The sequence below is a fragment of the Silurus meridionalis genome, chromosome 28 (genome assembly GCF_014805685.1).
Source record: "Silurus meridionalis isolate SWU-2019-XX chromosome 28, ASM1480568v1, whole genome shotgun sequence".
Lineage (NCBI taxonomy): Eukaryota > Metazoa > Chordata > Actinopteri > Siluriformes > Siluridae > Silurus > Silurus meridionalis.
In genome coordinates, this window is record NC_060911.1 from 13,311,244 (window position 1) to 13,327,522 (window position 16,279).

At 40.0% G+C, this 16,279-nt stretch overlaps 1 protein-coding gene across 1 annotated transcript in view; it reads right to left on the reverse strand.

Moving 5' to 3' along the window:
• The window catches only part of fbxo41 (F-box protein 41), a 42,425-nt gene that overhangs the window by 6,908 nt on the left and 19,238 nt on the right, over positions 1-16,279 (reverse strand). Inside the window, exons 4-12 of the mRNA XM_046843286.1 lie at positions 14,260-14,330; positions 11,477-11,823; positions 5,862-6,097; positions 5,617-5,732; positions 5,371-5,523; positions 5,194-5,289; positions 4,905-5,023; positions 2,571-2,729; positions 2,152-2,267 (exon numbers count right to left, since the gene is read on the reverse strand). Of these exons, the coding sequence (XP_046699242.1) occupies positions 2,152-2,267; positions 2,571-2,729; positions 4,905-5,023; positions 5,194-5,289; positions 5,371-5,523; positions 5,617-5,732; positions 5,862-6,097; positions 11,477-11,823; positions 14,260-14,330 (1,413 nt within the window). The remainder of the gene's footprint in view (positions 1-2,151; positions 2,268-2,570; positions 2,730-4,904; positions 5,024-5,193; positions 5,290-5,370; positions 5,524-5,616; positions 5,733-5,861; positions 6,098-11,476; positions 11,824-14,259; positions 14,331-16,279) is intronic.

Sequence of the window (16,279 nt, forward strand, 5' to 3'; positions counted from 1 at the left end):
CATTTGTACTAATAGGTACTATATAGCAATATTATTATGTTCACCGCTCACATCCTTCTGTAAATCTCTGTGTATAGTAATAGGCATCTGTATAGCATGTTCATAATACATATATATATATATTTTCATCTGTATATTATTGTTCATAGTACATATATATTCATCTGTAATTATATATATATTTATAGTATATATATATATATATATATATATATATATATATATATATATATATATATAATATACACACTACTCTGTATATTGTGTTTTACATATATAACATATATTCATCTGTATATTACATTTATAGTACATATTCATCTTTAAATTACTGTTTATAGTCTTTATTTTATTTAACTATGTAAATTCATGTTAAAACTATATATCCTGCACTTGCTGTTATTGCACTCTGGTTAGACCCAAACTGCATTTCGTTGCCTTGTACTTGTACATGTGTAATGACAATAAAGTTGAATCTAATCTAATCTAATCTAATCTAATCTAATCTAAGGTGGTATTAAACGGTTTCAAAACTCTTCAAACAAGAGCTTCATAAGTCAGTGTGCCAAAAGACCGTCCTGTGTACATCGGGAGCTGTGCAACTGGTGCTATTCTGACCACATGCTTAACCCCGTCTGCAGTTTTATCATTGACAGCACGTAAGAACAAAAGAGCTTAACAGCAAATGGGAACCAAATGAGGAATGTAGAAAATGTAGAAAAAAAAAAATAGTGCCCATCTAGTGTTTTTATATTCTAAAAACTGGACTCTGTGATAAAGGAAATCAAAATGAAACAAAATGGAAACGAAAAGGAAGCCCTCATGCGCCGAAGTTTTTTCCTTTGTCTTTTGATCAATTATACTGAATGCATTTCTACAACCGAGGCAGATGACCTGACCATCAGAGCAGTCTTGCACCGCTTACGTGTGATCTTCAAACATGATCTGTTCATGAGATTTTGGCATTTACACTCCACTCACCAGAGTATAACAAAGGCAGGATCAGTATCAGGACTCCCTGAACTGATTCATCCGTAATGAATCACTGAGTTGGAGACAGGAAAGCCCGTGGCCTCTGACTCAACAAGAGCTTTGGCTAGCTAATTTTAGCCCGCCGGTGGGAGGATTACACAGATGGGAGATCTGCCTCGAGCAAGCCTGCTGTTCACTTTCGAGGTGGCTGATTAAAGCCCAATTTCTTAGCTGAAGAATCTCCACAGAATGTTGTAGAAACCCGCAAGATGTTGACTCATTCAATACCTCTAGCGTTCTATGCCTTGTACTGTACATAGTTTGAACTAAGTTTGGTTTAAAGTCTTAAGTAAAACAGCAAAGAAAAAAGATCACGAATAATCTGCTCATGTTCCTGCCATCTTTTTCATAATCAAGGCTTTGTAGCTTCAGGCTTCAACACAGGAACACTCATCCTGGAAAGTTCCATCATTGAATGAAAAGGATGTTGAAGCTCGTTTGAAGTTGGGATGTTTTTTGAAGCAGGGACTTTACCAGTCAGGTTTAAGAGAAAGCTAAACGGAGCAAAAGTATAGAGCTATGCTCGATTAAAAACCTGTTCCGCAGCTCTCAGGACCTTAAGTTGGCCGAAGGTTCACTTTCCTACATGAGCACACATCCAAAACAACACAGGACAACTCCGTGAATGTCCTAGAGCTGCCCAGAGAAAAATCTGACCTGAACCCTATTGAACATCTCTGGAGAGACCTGAAAGTGGGTGTCCACCAATGCTCCCCATCCAACCTGACCCAGCTTGAAAGGATTTGCACGATCTAGGTGTGTCTGAATCTTTTTCCCTCATATCTAAAAATACCGTAATTGCTGCCAAAGATGCTTTGAGTAAGTACTGAGTAAATGGTCTATTTTGGGATTTATATTGTAAAATATTGTAAAAGACATTTCTAGAATTCTGTTTTTAACTTTGTCATTATGGGGTACTGGTGTAGATTTATTAGAAAAATATCTACACCAAAAAAAGAATTCTGAATTGCTAGTAGTATCAGGATGCAGCATAACAATAGAAGAGTATTATATATTTATATACACCTTTCCCCTCTATCTAGAACATCTGGAGCTAATCCCCAGAGACTGAACTGCACTGAGATTTTAAAGCTTGTGTGTGTTTGGATTTCACTTCACCTGAAGTTTGTTCACCATCTCATCAAATAGCTTTCTGGCCTCAGGGCTGTTGGGGTCTTCAAAGTAATCTTCAATACCGATCTGTACAACGATGGACTTCAGGTTACGGCACACACCTAGAAAGTGAAAGAAAGAATACAGTAGAGAGAAAGAGCTCAGCAGGAGTGCTGAATATCGCCATCCTTCTGCCAACTAACACTAAATCATTTAACTGTTTCAATTTAATTTAATGAAATATTGAAATATGTAAAGAGAAGGATGGATCGTATTTACAATGCAAGTATTAAAAGGCTCTGTTAGTGCACGGTATGCTCCAGATAATCATAAATATTAAAAAATAAAAAATAAAATAAAGAATAGAAATAAAAAAAAGATACAAATAAAATGAAAAAATGATGTGCAGTATGCTGTGCACTCACTGTTAAAGTGAAGGAGAGCTTTGGGCGTGACCGGAGTCGAGGTGAGAACCAACATCTCCAAACCTTTCAGACCTTCACGACACACTTCAGCAGCCACTTCCTGATTAATCTCACTGACGTGGTCCAGTTCCAGCACTTGAAGCCTCATGCAGTTTCTTGCTGTAAAATACACACACAAAAAATGTGCAATTTACCTTTCAAAGGTACAGCCTGTGATTCTAAACAAACAGCTTATAGTTTTAGCATTGCCCCCTTGCCACAACACAACAGAAGAGTCAGGGCTTTCGGTAGAAAAAAAGGTTTGATTAGAAGCTGAGAAAAAAAGGCAGCTTGTCTTGAACAATAGGTGTATTATTCAATTAATAAGTTGGTTATTTCATCTATGACTCCAGAAAATCCAATTATCACCAAGAGATCTCATTTGACTCTGGATCAGGTCACGAGTTCAAATCCCAGAACCACCAAGCTGCTACTGCTGGGTACTTGAGCAGTGCCCTTAAACGTCAACTGCTTAGTTGTAAGTTGCTCTGGATAAAGGCATCTGCCACATGCCATACATGTAAATGTAAATGTACAGCATTAGGATCTTGCTAATGTTCGATTTCGTTTATGTGATTGTGTTCTCTATTTGTGTGCTAGCCTGATTTTGACCTCTACCCGCTCTGATTTCTTCAATTTGCGCTGTCCGTTGTGCTGATTTATTTCTATGCAACAAACTCGGTAAAAGGCAAAAGCACACAAGAATCGGACAGTGAATGATTGGAAGAAAGTTCTGTGGACAGATTGACATTTTTGTCTTTAAGAGGAGAACTTGTGTAAGATGGAGACCAGGAGAGAAGATGTTAACAGTCAAACATGGAGGTGGAAGCTTAATGGTTTGAGGTTGTTTTGGATTTTTTCGGTACAGGGCTTTCTGTTTGGTATCTCTTTTACTTATGGAACAAAGTCTGAGTTCCCTCAGAAACATATTAAGTGGCCGACCGCAAGTTTGTTTAATCTCCTCCTTGCACTTTGTGTGCCTTTTTTATATAGAAAAAATTAACTAGAGTTACCGCAGTGTCGCTGTGGCTGCTCAATCAGTACAGGAAATACGATTTGTTTTGTGCAGGCATTAAATGGCTGCTTTCTGGTTATCACTTATGCTGGCGCTAAGGATTCTTTAGCGTTTTATGTCCAGCTTCCTGTTTAATAAAAGGAGAAAATCCTGACAATTCTGCATATCGATGCAGTGAATTAATGAAGGATGAGAGCAATAAAGACATTTGTTAAAGTATGCTGAAATAAGTAATTATATCTTAAAGAATTAAATACTAAATTTAACACACACACACACACACACACACACACACACACACACACACACACACACACACCTGTATTACCCAAATTCTGTATTACCAACTCAATTTAATTTGTTCCAACTTCCAATTAAATTGAATTAAAAAAGTGCATTGCATTAATTTGATTTATTCTATTTTATTTTTAGATATTACATTTTTTATTAAATATTATTTTATATATTATTTAACCAAGCATTTATTAAATAATATATAATATAATTGTTTAAAAAATGTAAACTGTTCAAAAGTCTATGATTATAAATGTTAATAATAATAAACTGCATTATTATAAAATGTAATATAAAATTATATAAAATATTTCAACACTATGCGAATCCGTCTGGACTGTGGCTCACTGAAACCAACTTCACCGTACGACAAGATGATAAAGCATATGAAGCGTACGCCCGAGATCTGTAAGTGTTATTAAGTCATCTGGAGTGTTATCCATCATGGAATGGCTTGCCCAGTCACTGCACCTAAATCCTGTTGAACTGCTCTGGGATGAACTGAATCACGAGAAGAAAATCTCCAACTAATAAAGAACAGCTTTGGAGAGTTTCACATGAGGCACAGCAAAGTATTTCAGCTGAATGTTTGAAGAAACGAACTGTCCGAATGACGAGAGTGTTTCAAGGTGTTATTCTTGCTAATGCAGTCAGTGTGAACAATCCATCTCAATAAAGTTTGAACTCTATAGCAAGAGATCCTCCACTCTAAGCCATGAAAAGCATATCTTGAAGGTACTAGGTTTTGGTTTTCCTAGTTCAAGTCAATTGAATTTTTCATTAGAAGCGCATCCAAACACGTCCTATACAATTGTGTCTCCAATTTAGTGGTAATAGTTTGGGGAAGAAGCACGTGGCTAGAAAAGTCAGGCTTTCCAATATTTTGGTTCAATTAAAAAAAAAAATTCCTGCCACCTTCTCAAAGCAAAACTATACTTGTGCTCGTTCAAGTACTTTCAATCAACTCCTTATTTCCTGTTACTCACCCAAAGAGGCCAATCCCTGTATACCGCATCCAGCTCCGCCTACTCCCAGGGCTCGTAGGTGTGGCCAGCACCGTCCAATTGTCTGTAAGCACCGGTTACTAAAGCGGGCCGGTTGTTGGCTAGAAATAGTGAACAGAATGAAGACAAATTTATTATTTGTACTGATAAGTCCTCCAGGCCACTAGGTGGCATTTCAAACTTTTTTAAAAAATCAGTTTTCCCATGCATTGTAAATTAAACCTAATGAAAGTTTCTATAACAACTACTGAATCGCCAAGATTTGTCTTACCAGGGGTGTAATGGCGCCACCTGTAGGGAGATGATGTCCCTGCACCCAGCACCCAGAGCCCATATCACCTCCTGACCCACTGGATCCGTAGCACTCCTGAAAAAACACATCATCTGGTCATTGAGGAAAACCCACCAGCTTAAGTGCTGTGCATAAGAATACCCCTAGTGGACTGACCGGTACGTTACAGCCTGTAGAGCTCGGCAGTAGCAGCTGGCCAACCACAGAGAGCGATCGGTCAGCAGGTTGGGACAGTGGGACACCTTTAAAATGAGTAGGTTTCCTCCTGTCGCTTTCAGTAAGGCCTCCAGACCTTCCTCCAGACACCCACTAACAACACACACATAAAATCAAGCAAAACAATGCCAAGTTAAACTGAAAGTCCTGGGTGAGAGGCGCAAAAAAGGGAAGCTGTGTAAGTACCGTGTGCTCTTCAGATACTCCTCTTTGGTCTCCTTCTTTCCTCTCTGCCTTGGTTTGAGGTTCTGCAGGATCAGCGAGTGGGTCTGCGTACACCACTGAGAGAGCGTGCACAAGAACTGGACGTACAAACATACAAAGCAAAACAAAGCTTCGTTTCAGTTCACCAAATAGTTAATACCACATTTCGTACACATGCGAGCCTCAGTGAACGGGATGTGGACAGAATTTGAAGAGTAGCAAAGGACCTTGGAGGAGATACGAGCATTCTCCAGCAGCACCCTCGTCCAGACGGCAGGGTGGCGCGCCACGAACCTCCAGTCGCGACACACCTCGGCCGTCCTCAGCAGGGTTTTAGTGTCCAGGTAGGTGAAGATGCAGAAAAGCGCCGCCCGCATCTTGAGGACCTCGGGGCTGATCACCTCGCTGGTCTTGGACGGGGTCTTGTCATGACGGCAGGGTTTGTAGCAACCCTCAGAACGTCCTGCAGAGAAAAAAAAAAGGAAAACGAAGATGGAAGAATCATGATTGGTTGAGAAATGCCATGATATACCATACAAAGTAAGGCAACATACTGGTTTTTCACCTCAGTGGCAGTTTTAGCCCTAAAATAAATTCTTGTGGGTGGGGTTCATCTGTATTTGGGGCAAAAGGACTGGAAGGGTGGTAATCATTATTTCTTCACACTGGGTTATACCAAAAGAAACCAAGCATTTTGTTGGAGTCCACACGGTGGCGCCATAGCACCACAAAGAAACTACTGACGTCCCTCCTGACGATACTGCGTCCCACATGATTGCTATGTCAGCTAGGGCCACCACATCACACACTCTTCATTCCACAGTCAGTTCCAAAGCCAGGTGGGATATGTTGAACCTTCTGGGCTGCAGAATGCTTTCTCCAACACTCGAGACCTTTATATCCACGCATGAGGACCATAGGAAACCCAGACCGTGAACCTATATCAAAATACACCACTGTGCCTGCACACTAACAGCATGAAAAAAATGGCATGAGCCATGGGATTCCCTCATTAGCACTGCCTGATAATGGGCACATTACCGTTTTCCTCATGCTGTGATTACATTTTACCCAAATTACTGTTTTTTTCCCCCAAACTACTCAATGTGACAGCTTTTAAAGGGATTCTGAAAAGATGCAATCAGCATATGATGTACATTCAAATATGCCACCCAAAGATCAAGCAGCTCTAGTTTCGAAAAAAGAAAGGCAAAATTGGGTAAAAGGAAAGAAAGCCTTGGGTTGACTTTGTGTTGGTCAAAGGTTTGTAAAAAGAAGCTGTGGATTGAGGTAAAGCAGGGGTGGATCTACCGGGGTGGCATGGGGTGGCAATTGCCACTCTAAGAAAAAGCATTGCCACCCTATCACTGGTATCCCAATGTATAAAATAAAAATGTAATCAGGAATGGTGTAAAAACAAAAACAAAACATATACAGTACCCATAAATAAGGGCAAGAAATCTTGCCTTTTTATTAAAAAAAAATCTGAACAAACGACTTGTATGAACTGCTTTGTTTTTTAGGGAATCAAATACATTAAATGCAACCAACCTGATCACAAACAAATGACTCTCTGAATGAATCAGAGCATTTAATTAAATATATACATGTTAATATTGATGATCCGTTGTGGCGACCCCTAATGGAAGAAGCCGAAAGAGCTCTTTCGAACTCTTTTTACAAGAAAGTACTTTATTTATCTACAGTAAGTTTACACACCATCACCTTCAAAATAGTCCCCTTGCACAACAATACACTGAACATGTTTACGTGAACGTGTTCTGGAAGTCTTCTTTCCGAAACGTGTCAAGCACCTTGTGCAATTCTCTGCAACGGAGTCAAAACGGCAACCTTTGAGCCGAATCTTCATCTTTGGGGAGAGGGCGAAGTCTGGAGGAGCCAAATCTGGTGAGCGCAAAAGTAAAATCATGTTGTTTTCTACGGGAAACTCACGTGGTAAGAATAGCACCAGTTGCACGTCGGTGCTCCCTGTGACGGTGCATGCAGTCTTGTGCTGCCATCTGTTGGCGTGTTACACAACCTTTTTTGATACCTCCTTGTTATAGTTCATTTTGATGAGATCTTCATTTGTATTAATGACTACAAGCTCTAAAATATATAAAAAAAAAATTTTTGTTCTTCCAAATGTCTTCAGAATTTCTTTTGGCAAGTGACGTCACGTGAACATGTGAAAGTAAAGATATACAAAGATTTAAAAAAATCGGAGCATAGATCAACAAGTATGACTATTCTCAGCTTTATAGACAACTAAAATATGTAAAGAATTCCTTGAATCCATAAGAACCATGCAAGGATGCTAGCTTCAGTGTTGCCACCACTCATAATTATCATGCCACCCCCCTTGCCGCCCCATAAAAAAATTTCTAGATTCACCAATGGGCTAAAGAAGTCTGGTCAAAGGAAATCCTATGTTGGTATGACAAAAGGTGTAACAGGAGTAGCCAGATGTTTGGTTGAAGGAAGCACAGTTTTTGATGGAAACAGCCATGGGACAAGTCTTGATCTGGTTTGATGAACCCTTAGACATGGTAAAATACAAAGACATTAGTTTAGTTAGAATTTGCGTCTGATTGACTAAAAGAAACCGGCTTGACAAGAGGATGACTGGGGTGGGCAGAAGATTGAGTAAAAGACGAAATGGTAGTTTGGGAGAGGAAAAAAGATTTGGAGTGAAAATCTGTCTGGATTTGAGGCCTTGAATTAGACACAAAAAACATTGGTGTGAGATGAAACGTCGAGGAACTTTTGGATTGGTCAGAGAAGGTCTGCATTGGACCAAAATTAGATGGGTGTCAAACCTCTTGATTTGGTCTTGAATTGGAAAGAGAATTTGGATGGAAGAAGTCAAAGATCCGGGAGGACATCTTGGTTAGGACAAGAGGATTTCAGGTCAAGGTAGGTTATGCAGGAGATCATCAGATCCATCACACCAACAAACGACTGCTACAGATCATCAGATGGACTTAAAACTGATAGATTGTTCATTTTAGGCATCTGTAAGATCAGTAGTGTGGAGATACCTTGCATTTATCTTCTCTAATGAATTCACCTGGATGGATGCAGGTTTCCCTTTCACTTACACACTAATGTGACATCCCCCCACTGAGGAAGAATTCAGGAGATGCAGGTGCTGCTGAAAAACATTCAATCACAACCTACTGAATTGAAAATGAGGTCAGAGTAATCACTCGACTTGCTCATCCAGAGCTTCAGGAGAGAGTGCAGGTTTTTCATATCCCTTTTTCAAAGACGAATGAGATGGAAAAGACAGATGGAGATGAACGGCTGGGCACCTGTCACGTTCGATTCTTATTTATTCTTTTTTTTTTGGTGGGGTAGTTGTTAGTCACACTAGAACAGTGTGTTTGCCAATTACTGTCATCTGGTGCAACATGGTGGGAATTAAAGAAGCCGTTCGACCTGAAATAACAACATTTCCGTGTAAGATGTTGCCTGTAAATGTGACTTTTTTTTAAGCCTACACTTCTTTAGTGTTCAAAGTTGTCCCAGGGTCTGTGCTGTGTAATGGTCCAAGGCAAAGCTGTTCTTCAGAAGTTGATTGATAGGTAGGTAGATAGGTTGGTATGTAGGACTTTATAGTTTGTTTTGTGCTCTGACATGTGAACTGTGGGATAGACAGGCATGTGCCTTTCATGTCCAATCAACTGAATTGTCCACAGGTGGACTCCAATTAGGTTGAGGAATCATCTCAAGGATGATCAGTGAAAACAGGATGCATTTATACATTTGCAAAGATTTCAATGTTTCATGTTGTTATTATGGGGTATTGTTTGTAGGATTTTGAGAAAAATAATGAATTGAATCCGTTTTGGAATAAAGCTGTAACATACCAAAATGTGGAAAACGTGAAGCGCTGTGAATACTTTCCGGATGCACTGTAGCTAAATATGTAGAGTAAATACGATCTAAGTAAATAGATACAAAGGTTGATGGGTAGATAGATAACAAGAAAATACACACACATGCACACTCAAAAACCCAATTCCAAAAGATTTGGGACACTGAACAAATTGTGAATAAAAACAGAATGCAATAATGTGGAAGTTTCAAATTTCAATATTTTATTCACAATACAACATAGATGACATAACAAATGTTTAAACTAGGAAAATGTATCATTTTAAGGGTTAAATAAGTTGATTTTAAATTTCATGGCATCAAAACGTCTCAAAAAAGTTGGGACAAGGCCATGTTTCCACTGTGTGACATCCCGTCTTCTTTTTATAACACGTCTGTACACGTCTGGGGACTGAGAAGACAAGTTGCTCAAGTTTAGGAATAGGAATGTTGTCCCATTCTTGTCTAATACAGGCTTCTAGTTGCTCAACTGTCTTAGGTCTTCTTTGTCGCATCTTCCTCTTTATGATGTGCCAAATGTTTTCTATGGGTGAAAGATCTGGACTGCAGGCTGGCCATTTCAGTACCCGGATCCTTCTTCTACGCAGCCATGATGTTGTAATTGATGCAGTTTGTGGTCTGGCATTGACATGTTGGAAAATGCAAGGTCTTCTGGGCTTCTGGATCATGTTTAGATATGGCTTCTTTTTTGACCTATAGAGTTTTAGTCGGCGACAGCGAATGGCACGGTGGATTGTGTTCACCGACAATGTTTTCTGGAAGTATTCCTGATCCCGTGTTGTGAATTCCATTACAATAGCATTCCTGTATGTGATGCAGTGCCGTCTAAGGGCCCGAAGATCACGGGCATCCAGTATGGTTTTCCGGCCTTGACCCTTACGGTCATAGATTGTTCCAGATTCTCTGAATCTGTAAATGATGATAACGTCAAACTCAATTTTTCTCTGAGAAACTTCTTTCTGATGTTGCTCCACTATTTTTCGCCGCAGCATTTGAGGAATTGGTGAACCTCTGCCCATCTTGACTTCTGAGAGACACTGCCACTCTGAGAGGCTCTTTTTATACCCAATCATGTTGCCAATTGACCTAATAAGTTGCAAATTGGTCCTCCAGCTGTTCCTTATATGTACATTTGACTATTCCGGCCTCTTATTGTTACCTGTCCCAACTTTTTTGGAACGTGTAGCTCTCATGAAATCCAAAATGAGCCAATATTTGGCATGACATATTAATATGTCTCCCTTTCAACATTTGATATGTTATCTATATTCTATTGTAAATAAAATATAAGTTTATGAGATTTGTAAATTATTGCATTCTTTTTTATTCACAATTTGTACAGTGTCCCAACTTTTTTGGAATCGGGTTTGTATATATATAGTAAATGCTAATTAAATAAAATTATATATATTCTGTGTATGTTAGGATTTAAGTGAAAAATAAAATGAATTAATTACTTAATAAAATACATTCAGACTGCTCTGGAGTCATCTTCTCGTTGTAAGGTTGAAGTAGGTTCCAATTATTCGCCGCCCAAATAGAACTGCATGGGAACTGATTAGCAAACTCGTGTCGATAAATGAACTAATTTGATAGCATAGATAAATGCTAAATGAACTAATTTGTTGCGCAGATATTCACAACTGAAAGCCGAACGTCTTGGATGATGCACACTTAAAAAGGTAAATGAAGTAAAAGAAGGTATATTCGGTGTATGCTATCATTAGATTAAAACAAAAATAAATGAAGTGAGTGGGTTGCTGTGATTATTACTCATCTCTCTGTTACTAGGGTTCTCGCTGTTATTCAGTTTGGGTTGACATTAGTGTTCTAACACTGACCTACTTTAACTACACACACACACACACACACACACACTGCTGAGACCCACAGGACGGCCATCTGTTTTTCCCGTGTGTTTTATGTACTGAGCGGTTGTTACCTGTCCCCAGCCGGTACCCGCTGCGGTGCGAGCAGTGCTGCTGACACTCGGTCCTCCCATCCTGCTCCCACATTTCCGCCTCGGACTCGGTAGTGCGTGAGGCCACGTCGGAGACGTCCCCTTCCTCACCCTCGGTGCTGTTCCTGTAGGGCCGTCGCTGCCAGTTCTGGATGGCTTGCTTGCGGAGGCCCCAGTTGCGCCGCTCGTACGGCGAAGGCTCCCCGGTACGCCCCTGTCCGTGGTAGTACTGAGCCTCCAGACTGCCCTCCAGAGCCTGCAACTCCACGCTGTCACTGTCGTAACCCGCCACCGAGGCCTGGGACACCGACTTCGACCGACCAGACGCCCTAAAATAAACAAATGTGACTATAAAAAACTCAGAGTGTGTGTTTTGAATCCTTTTGTATAGGTCGAGCCTGGATTGTGATGCCCTCAAGATGTTAATCTTAATATCATTAAAATAAAATAATTATATCTACTTTAATGTTTATATATAGTATAGTAATAGTAGAGTAATATTATACTCCTCAAAATACACTCAAACCCATTTCACAGTCCCCATTTGCTCTTATAATATTCTCCAATCTTCTGAGTAGATGTTCCACTAGATTTTGAAGTGTGCTTGGGGAGATTTGATGAGGATTTTATTAAAATCAGGTACTGGTGGAGGTCAGGTGAAGTGAGGAGGCCTGGGGTGCACTCAGCGTTCCAATTCATCGCAATATCTTTGGAGCTCTGTAGCAGGAGATCTTCCACATCTTCTTTACCATGGAAAGCAGATCTTCATGGAGCTGGCGTTCGGTATTTTGTGAACAGATTTGAGTCTCCTAGTTGTCCTGGAAGTGGAAATGTAACACTATCTAAAGACGTTCTCTACAATCATGTGCCTTTTATTTTGAGGGAACAGTTCGGAGAAGAACCAGGACATGACACATATTTGAGGGTCTCATTTCAGCTTGCTTCACCTCTGACTGACTGTTTTTTTGTTTTTTTTTCTGAGTGCCTGCAGATTTTCCAGAGGTTTGTGGTTTTATTTTCAGCTGGACAAACGGAGCTCATGTCTCTTAGCAGTTCAAGCCCAGCACCATTTAAACACATACCCATACAGCTCCCAGATCAGTGTGGAGACTTAGATAGTTGAGGCTGCTGCAAAGAATTATGGGAAAGGAATGTCCCCCCCACCAACCGGAGTTACAGCAGAATTTCCACTGGGCATTCCAGATTGACACGTAGTCACTGCCTCGATGTTACCATCCACAGCCATGCTCTCGGAATTAAAGAGCATGACGGAGAAAAGGGGGAAAAAATAGTGTTCTGATACATATTCATTTTTTACAAATGATCCTCTGGGTGCCATGGCAACACGTTCGTGCAAGCTCTCCGTCGTTCTCCTTCACTCTCTATATCTCTCTATTCCTCACACTGCTCACAAGCTTTGGGGAGCGATGCATGACCAGCAACTGCACTACTCTAAAAGCACTCACTGTACAGCTGAACAGAAGAGGTTGCCAGTCACATGATAAATCCCTTCAGGAAAACTCCTTGATATGTTGATTTTCAATCCAATATGATGTAATCGATCAGGTTGTGATGACCGAGTTACCAGGCGCTTGGTTAGATCATTATGCATTGTGTGTATCCGTTTCATTTTTTTGTAGTTTGGGCTACTGCTCAGAAGGGCATGGGTTTAAATCCCATCACCACCAATTGTATCCTGTGATTTTTGGATAAAATCTGACGTGATGTATTTGAACTTGTATAAAATAAAATAATTGATTTAATCATTTATTCATTCATTAATTAAGTTTTTAAGTTGTAAAACCTGACATTCTGTACGCTGTGACCTATACCAGTGTAATGTCTATAAATTAAATACATTTATACATTAATTAATTATTAATTAATACCTAAATAAATAATTTCATTCATTAATTATAAAAATTTTCATTAGTTATAAAACCTGTCATTCTGTGCGCTGTGATCTATACCAGTGCGATGTCAATAAATTAAATAAATCAATAAACAAACAAACAAACAAATAAATAAATAAACAAAAACTAATAAATAAACAATTTCATTAATTCATTATAAAATTGTTTATTAGTTATAAAACCTGACATTCTGCAAGCTGTGGTCTATACCAGTGTGATGTCAAAGCATTAAATATATACATAAATAAATAAATAAATAAATAAATAAATAAATAAATAAATGTTGTTTAAGGCAAATACACAATATAGGCAAAAGTTTGTGGACATCTAAACGTTTTGAACACCCCATTCACTTGAAGATGTTCCACTGGATGTTGGAGTGTATTTCTGGAGATTGGTAAAATTCCATCAATCCAGTTACTAAACTCGGGTACTGATGTAGGTGAGGTGAGGAGGCCTGGGGTACAGTCAGCCTTTACATTCATCCCAAAGGTGCTCACTTGAGTTTGAGCTCTATAGCAGGAGATCTTCCACTCCAACCCCTTGTATCTTAATGGAGCTCCCATTTTGCACTTTGTGCCATGCTGGAACACGTTTGAGTCTACTAGTTCAAGTGAAGGGAAATTTCATGCTTCAGCATTCAAGAATGCGGATAAAACTGTGTGTCTCCAAGTTTGTGGGAACATTTTGGGGATAAAACACATATGGGTGGAAAAGTTGGGTGTCCCAATACCTTTGGCCAAACAGTGTATCTAGGGTAGTGTAGGTTCTTGAGGTTGAAACGAAATGAAATATAACCATGTATGGTCATTTACAGACTTACACACACACACACCCACTGCCATGACTCACCCAGTGCTGGGGGACGAGCGCCGATCTGAGACCTGGTACACACCCCTCGAGCCAGAGATACTGGAGTTCCTCTGTGTCAGGAGAGAAGGGAGCAGAGGCAAAGAGAGAGGGGTAAATAGAGACAAACGGGGGTAAAGAGAGAAAGTAAAATACAAAGAAGAGTTGAAGAGAGAGACAGTGGTGGGCACAGAAAGAGATGGAGAGGGTAAAAAAGAGACAGAGAGGAAGAGTCAACAGGGAGCAAAAAGAAGCAGAAAAAACGGCAAAGATAGACAGATGGGGTGAAGAGAAACAGATAGAGATGGGTAGAGAGACAGTGAGAGAGACAATGTAAGAGAAAAGCATGAGAGACAGTCAGTGAGAGTGAGCGAGAGACAGTGAGAGAAGAGAGAGTAAGACAGTAAAAGAGAGAGACAGTGAGTAAAACGCAAAGAGACCGAGAGAGAGAGAGAGACAGTTGAGAGACATTGTAAAAGACAGAGGGACACAGTTAAGAAAAAGAGACCGATAAAAAGAGAGAAATATTTGCAGTTTGCAGTTCGAGTGAATAAATTGTGTGGGTGGTGGTGAAGGTGAGGGACACGGCTGATGCTCGAGTGCTCGAGCATCTCATCCTGTACTGAAGCAACAAAAATCATCTCCAAAACTATTTTAGACGCCGTGTTCCAACAACCGGATAAAAATATACGCTATGTGGAGAAAACATGAGCTATAACATAGCTGAAGTGACTGCTAGAAGATTAGCTACCTAACGTAACACAACAGCCTGTATCAGATTAGCTACCTAACGTAACACAACAGCCTGTATCAGATTAGCTACCTAACGTAGCACCAAATCCTGTATCAGATTAGCTACCTAACGTAACACAACAGCCTGTATCAGATTAGCTACCTAACGTAGCACCAAATCCTGTATTAGATTAGCTACCTAACGTAGCACCAAATCCTGTATCAGATTAGCTACCTAACGTAGCACCAAGTCCTGTATCAGATTAGCTACCTAACATAGCACCAAATCCTGTATCAGATTAGCTACCTAACGTAGCACCAAGTCCTGTATCAGATTAGCTACCTAACGTAGCACCAAGTCCTGTATCAGATTAGCTACCTAACGTAGCACCAAGTCCTGTATCAGATTAGCTACCTAACGTAGCACCAAGTCCTGTATCAGATTAGCTACCTAACGTAGCACCAAGTCCTGTATCAGATTAGCTACCTAACGTAGCACCAAATCCTGTATCAGATTAGCTACCTAACGTAGCACCAAGTCCTGTATCAGATTAGCTACCTACTGTAGCACCCAGTCCTGTATCAGATTAGCTACCTAACGTAGCACCCAGTCCTGTATCAGATTAGCTACCTAACATAGCACCAAATCCTGTATTAGATTAGCTACCTAACATAGCACCAAATCCTGTATCAGATTAGCTACCTAACGTAGCAACAAGTCCTGTATCAGATTAGCTACCTAACATAGCACCAAATCCTGTATCAGATTAGCTACCTAACGTAGCACCAAGTCCTGTATCAGATTAGCTACCTAACATAGCACCAAATCCTGTATCAGATTAGCTACCTAACGTAGCACCAAGTCCTGTATCAGATTAGCTACCTAACGTAGCACCAAGTCCTGTATTAGATTAGCTACCTAACGTAACACCACAGCCTGTATCGGATTCGCTACCTAACGTAGCACCAAGTCCTGTATCGGATTAGCTACCTCACGTAGCACCAAGTCCTGTATTAGATTAGCTACCTAACATAGCATCAAGTCCTGTATTAGATTAGCTACCTAACGTAACACCACAGCCTGTATCGGATTAGCTACCTCACGTAGCACCAAGTCCTGTATTAGATTAGCTACCTAACATAGCATCAAGTCCTGTATTAGATTAGCTACATAACGTAACACCACAGCCTGTGTCAGATTATCTACCTAATGTAGCACCAAATCCTGTATCAGATTAGCTACCTCACTTAGCACCAAATCCTGTAACAGATTAGATACCTAACGTAGCAC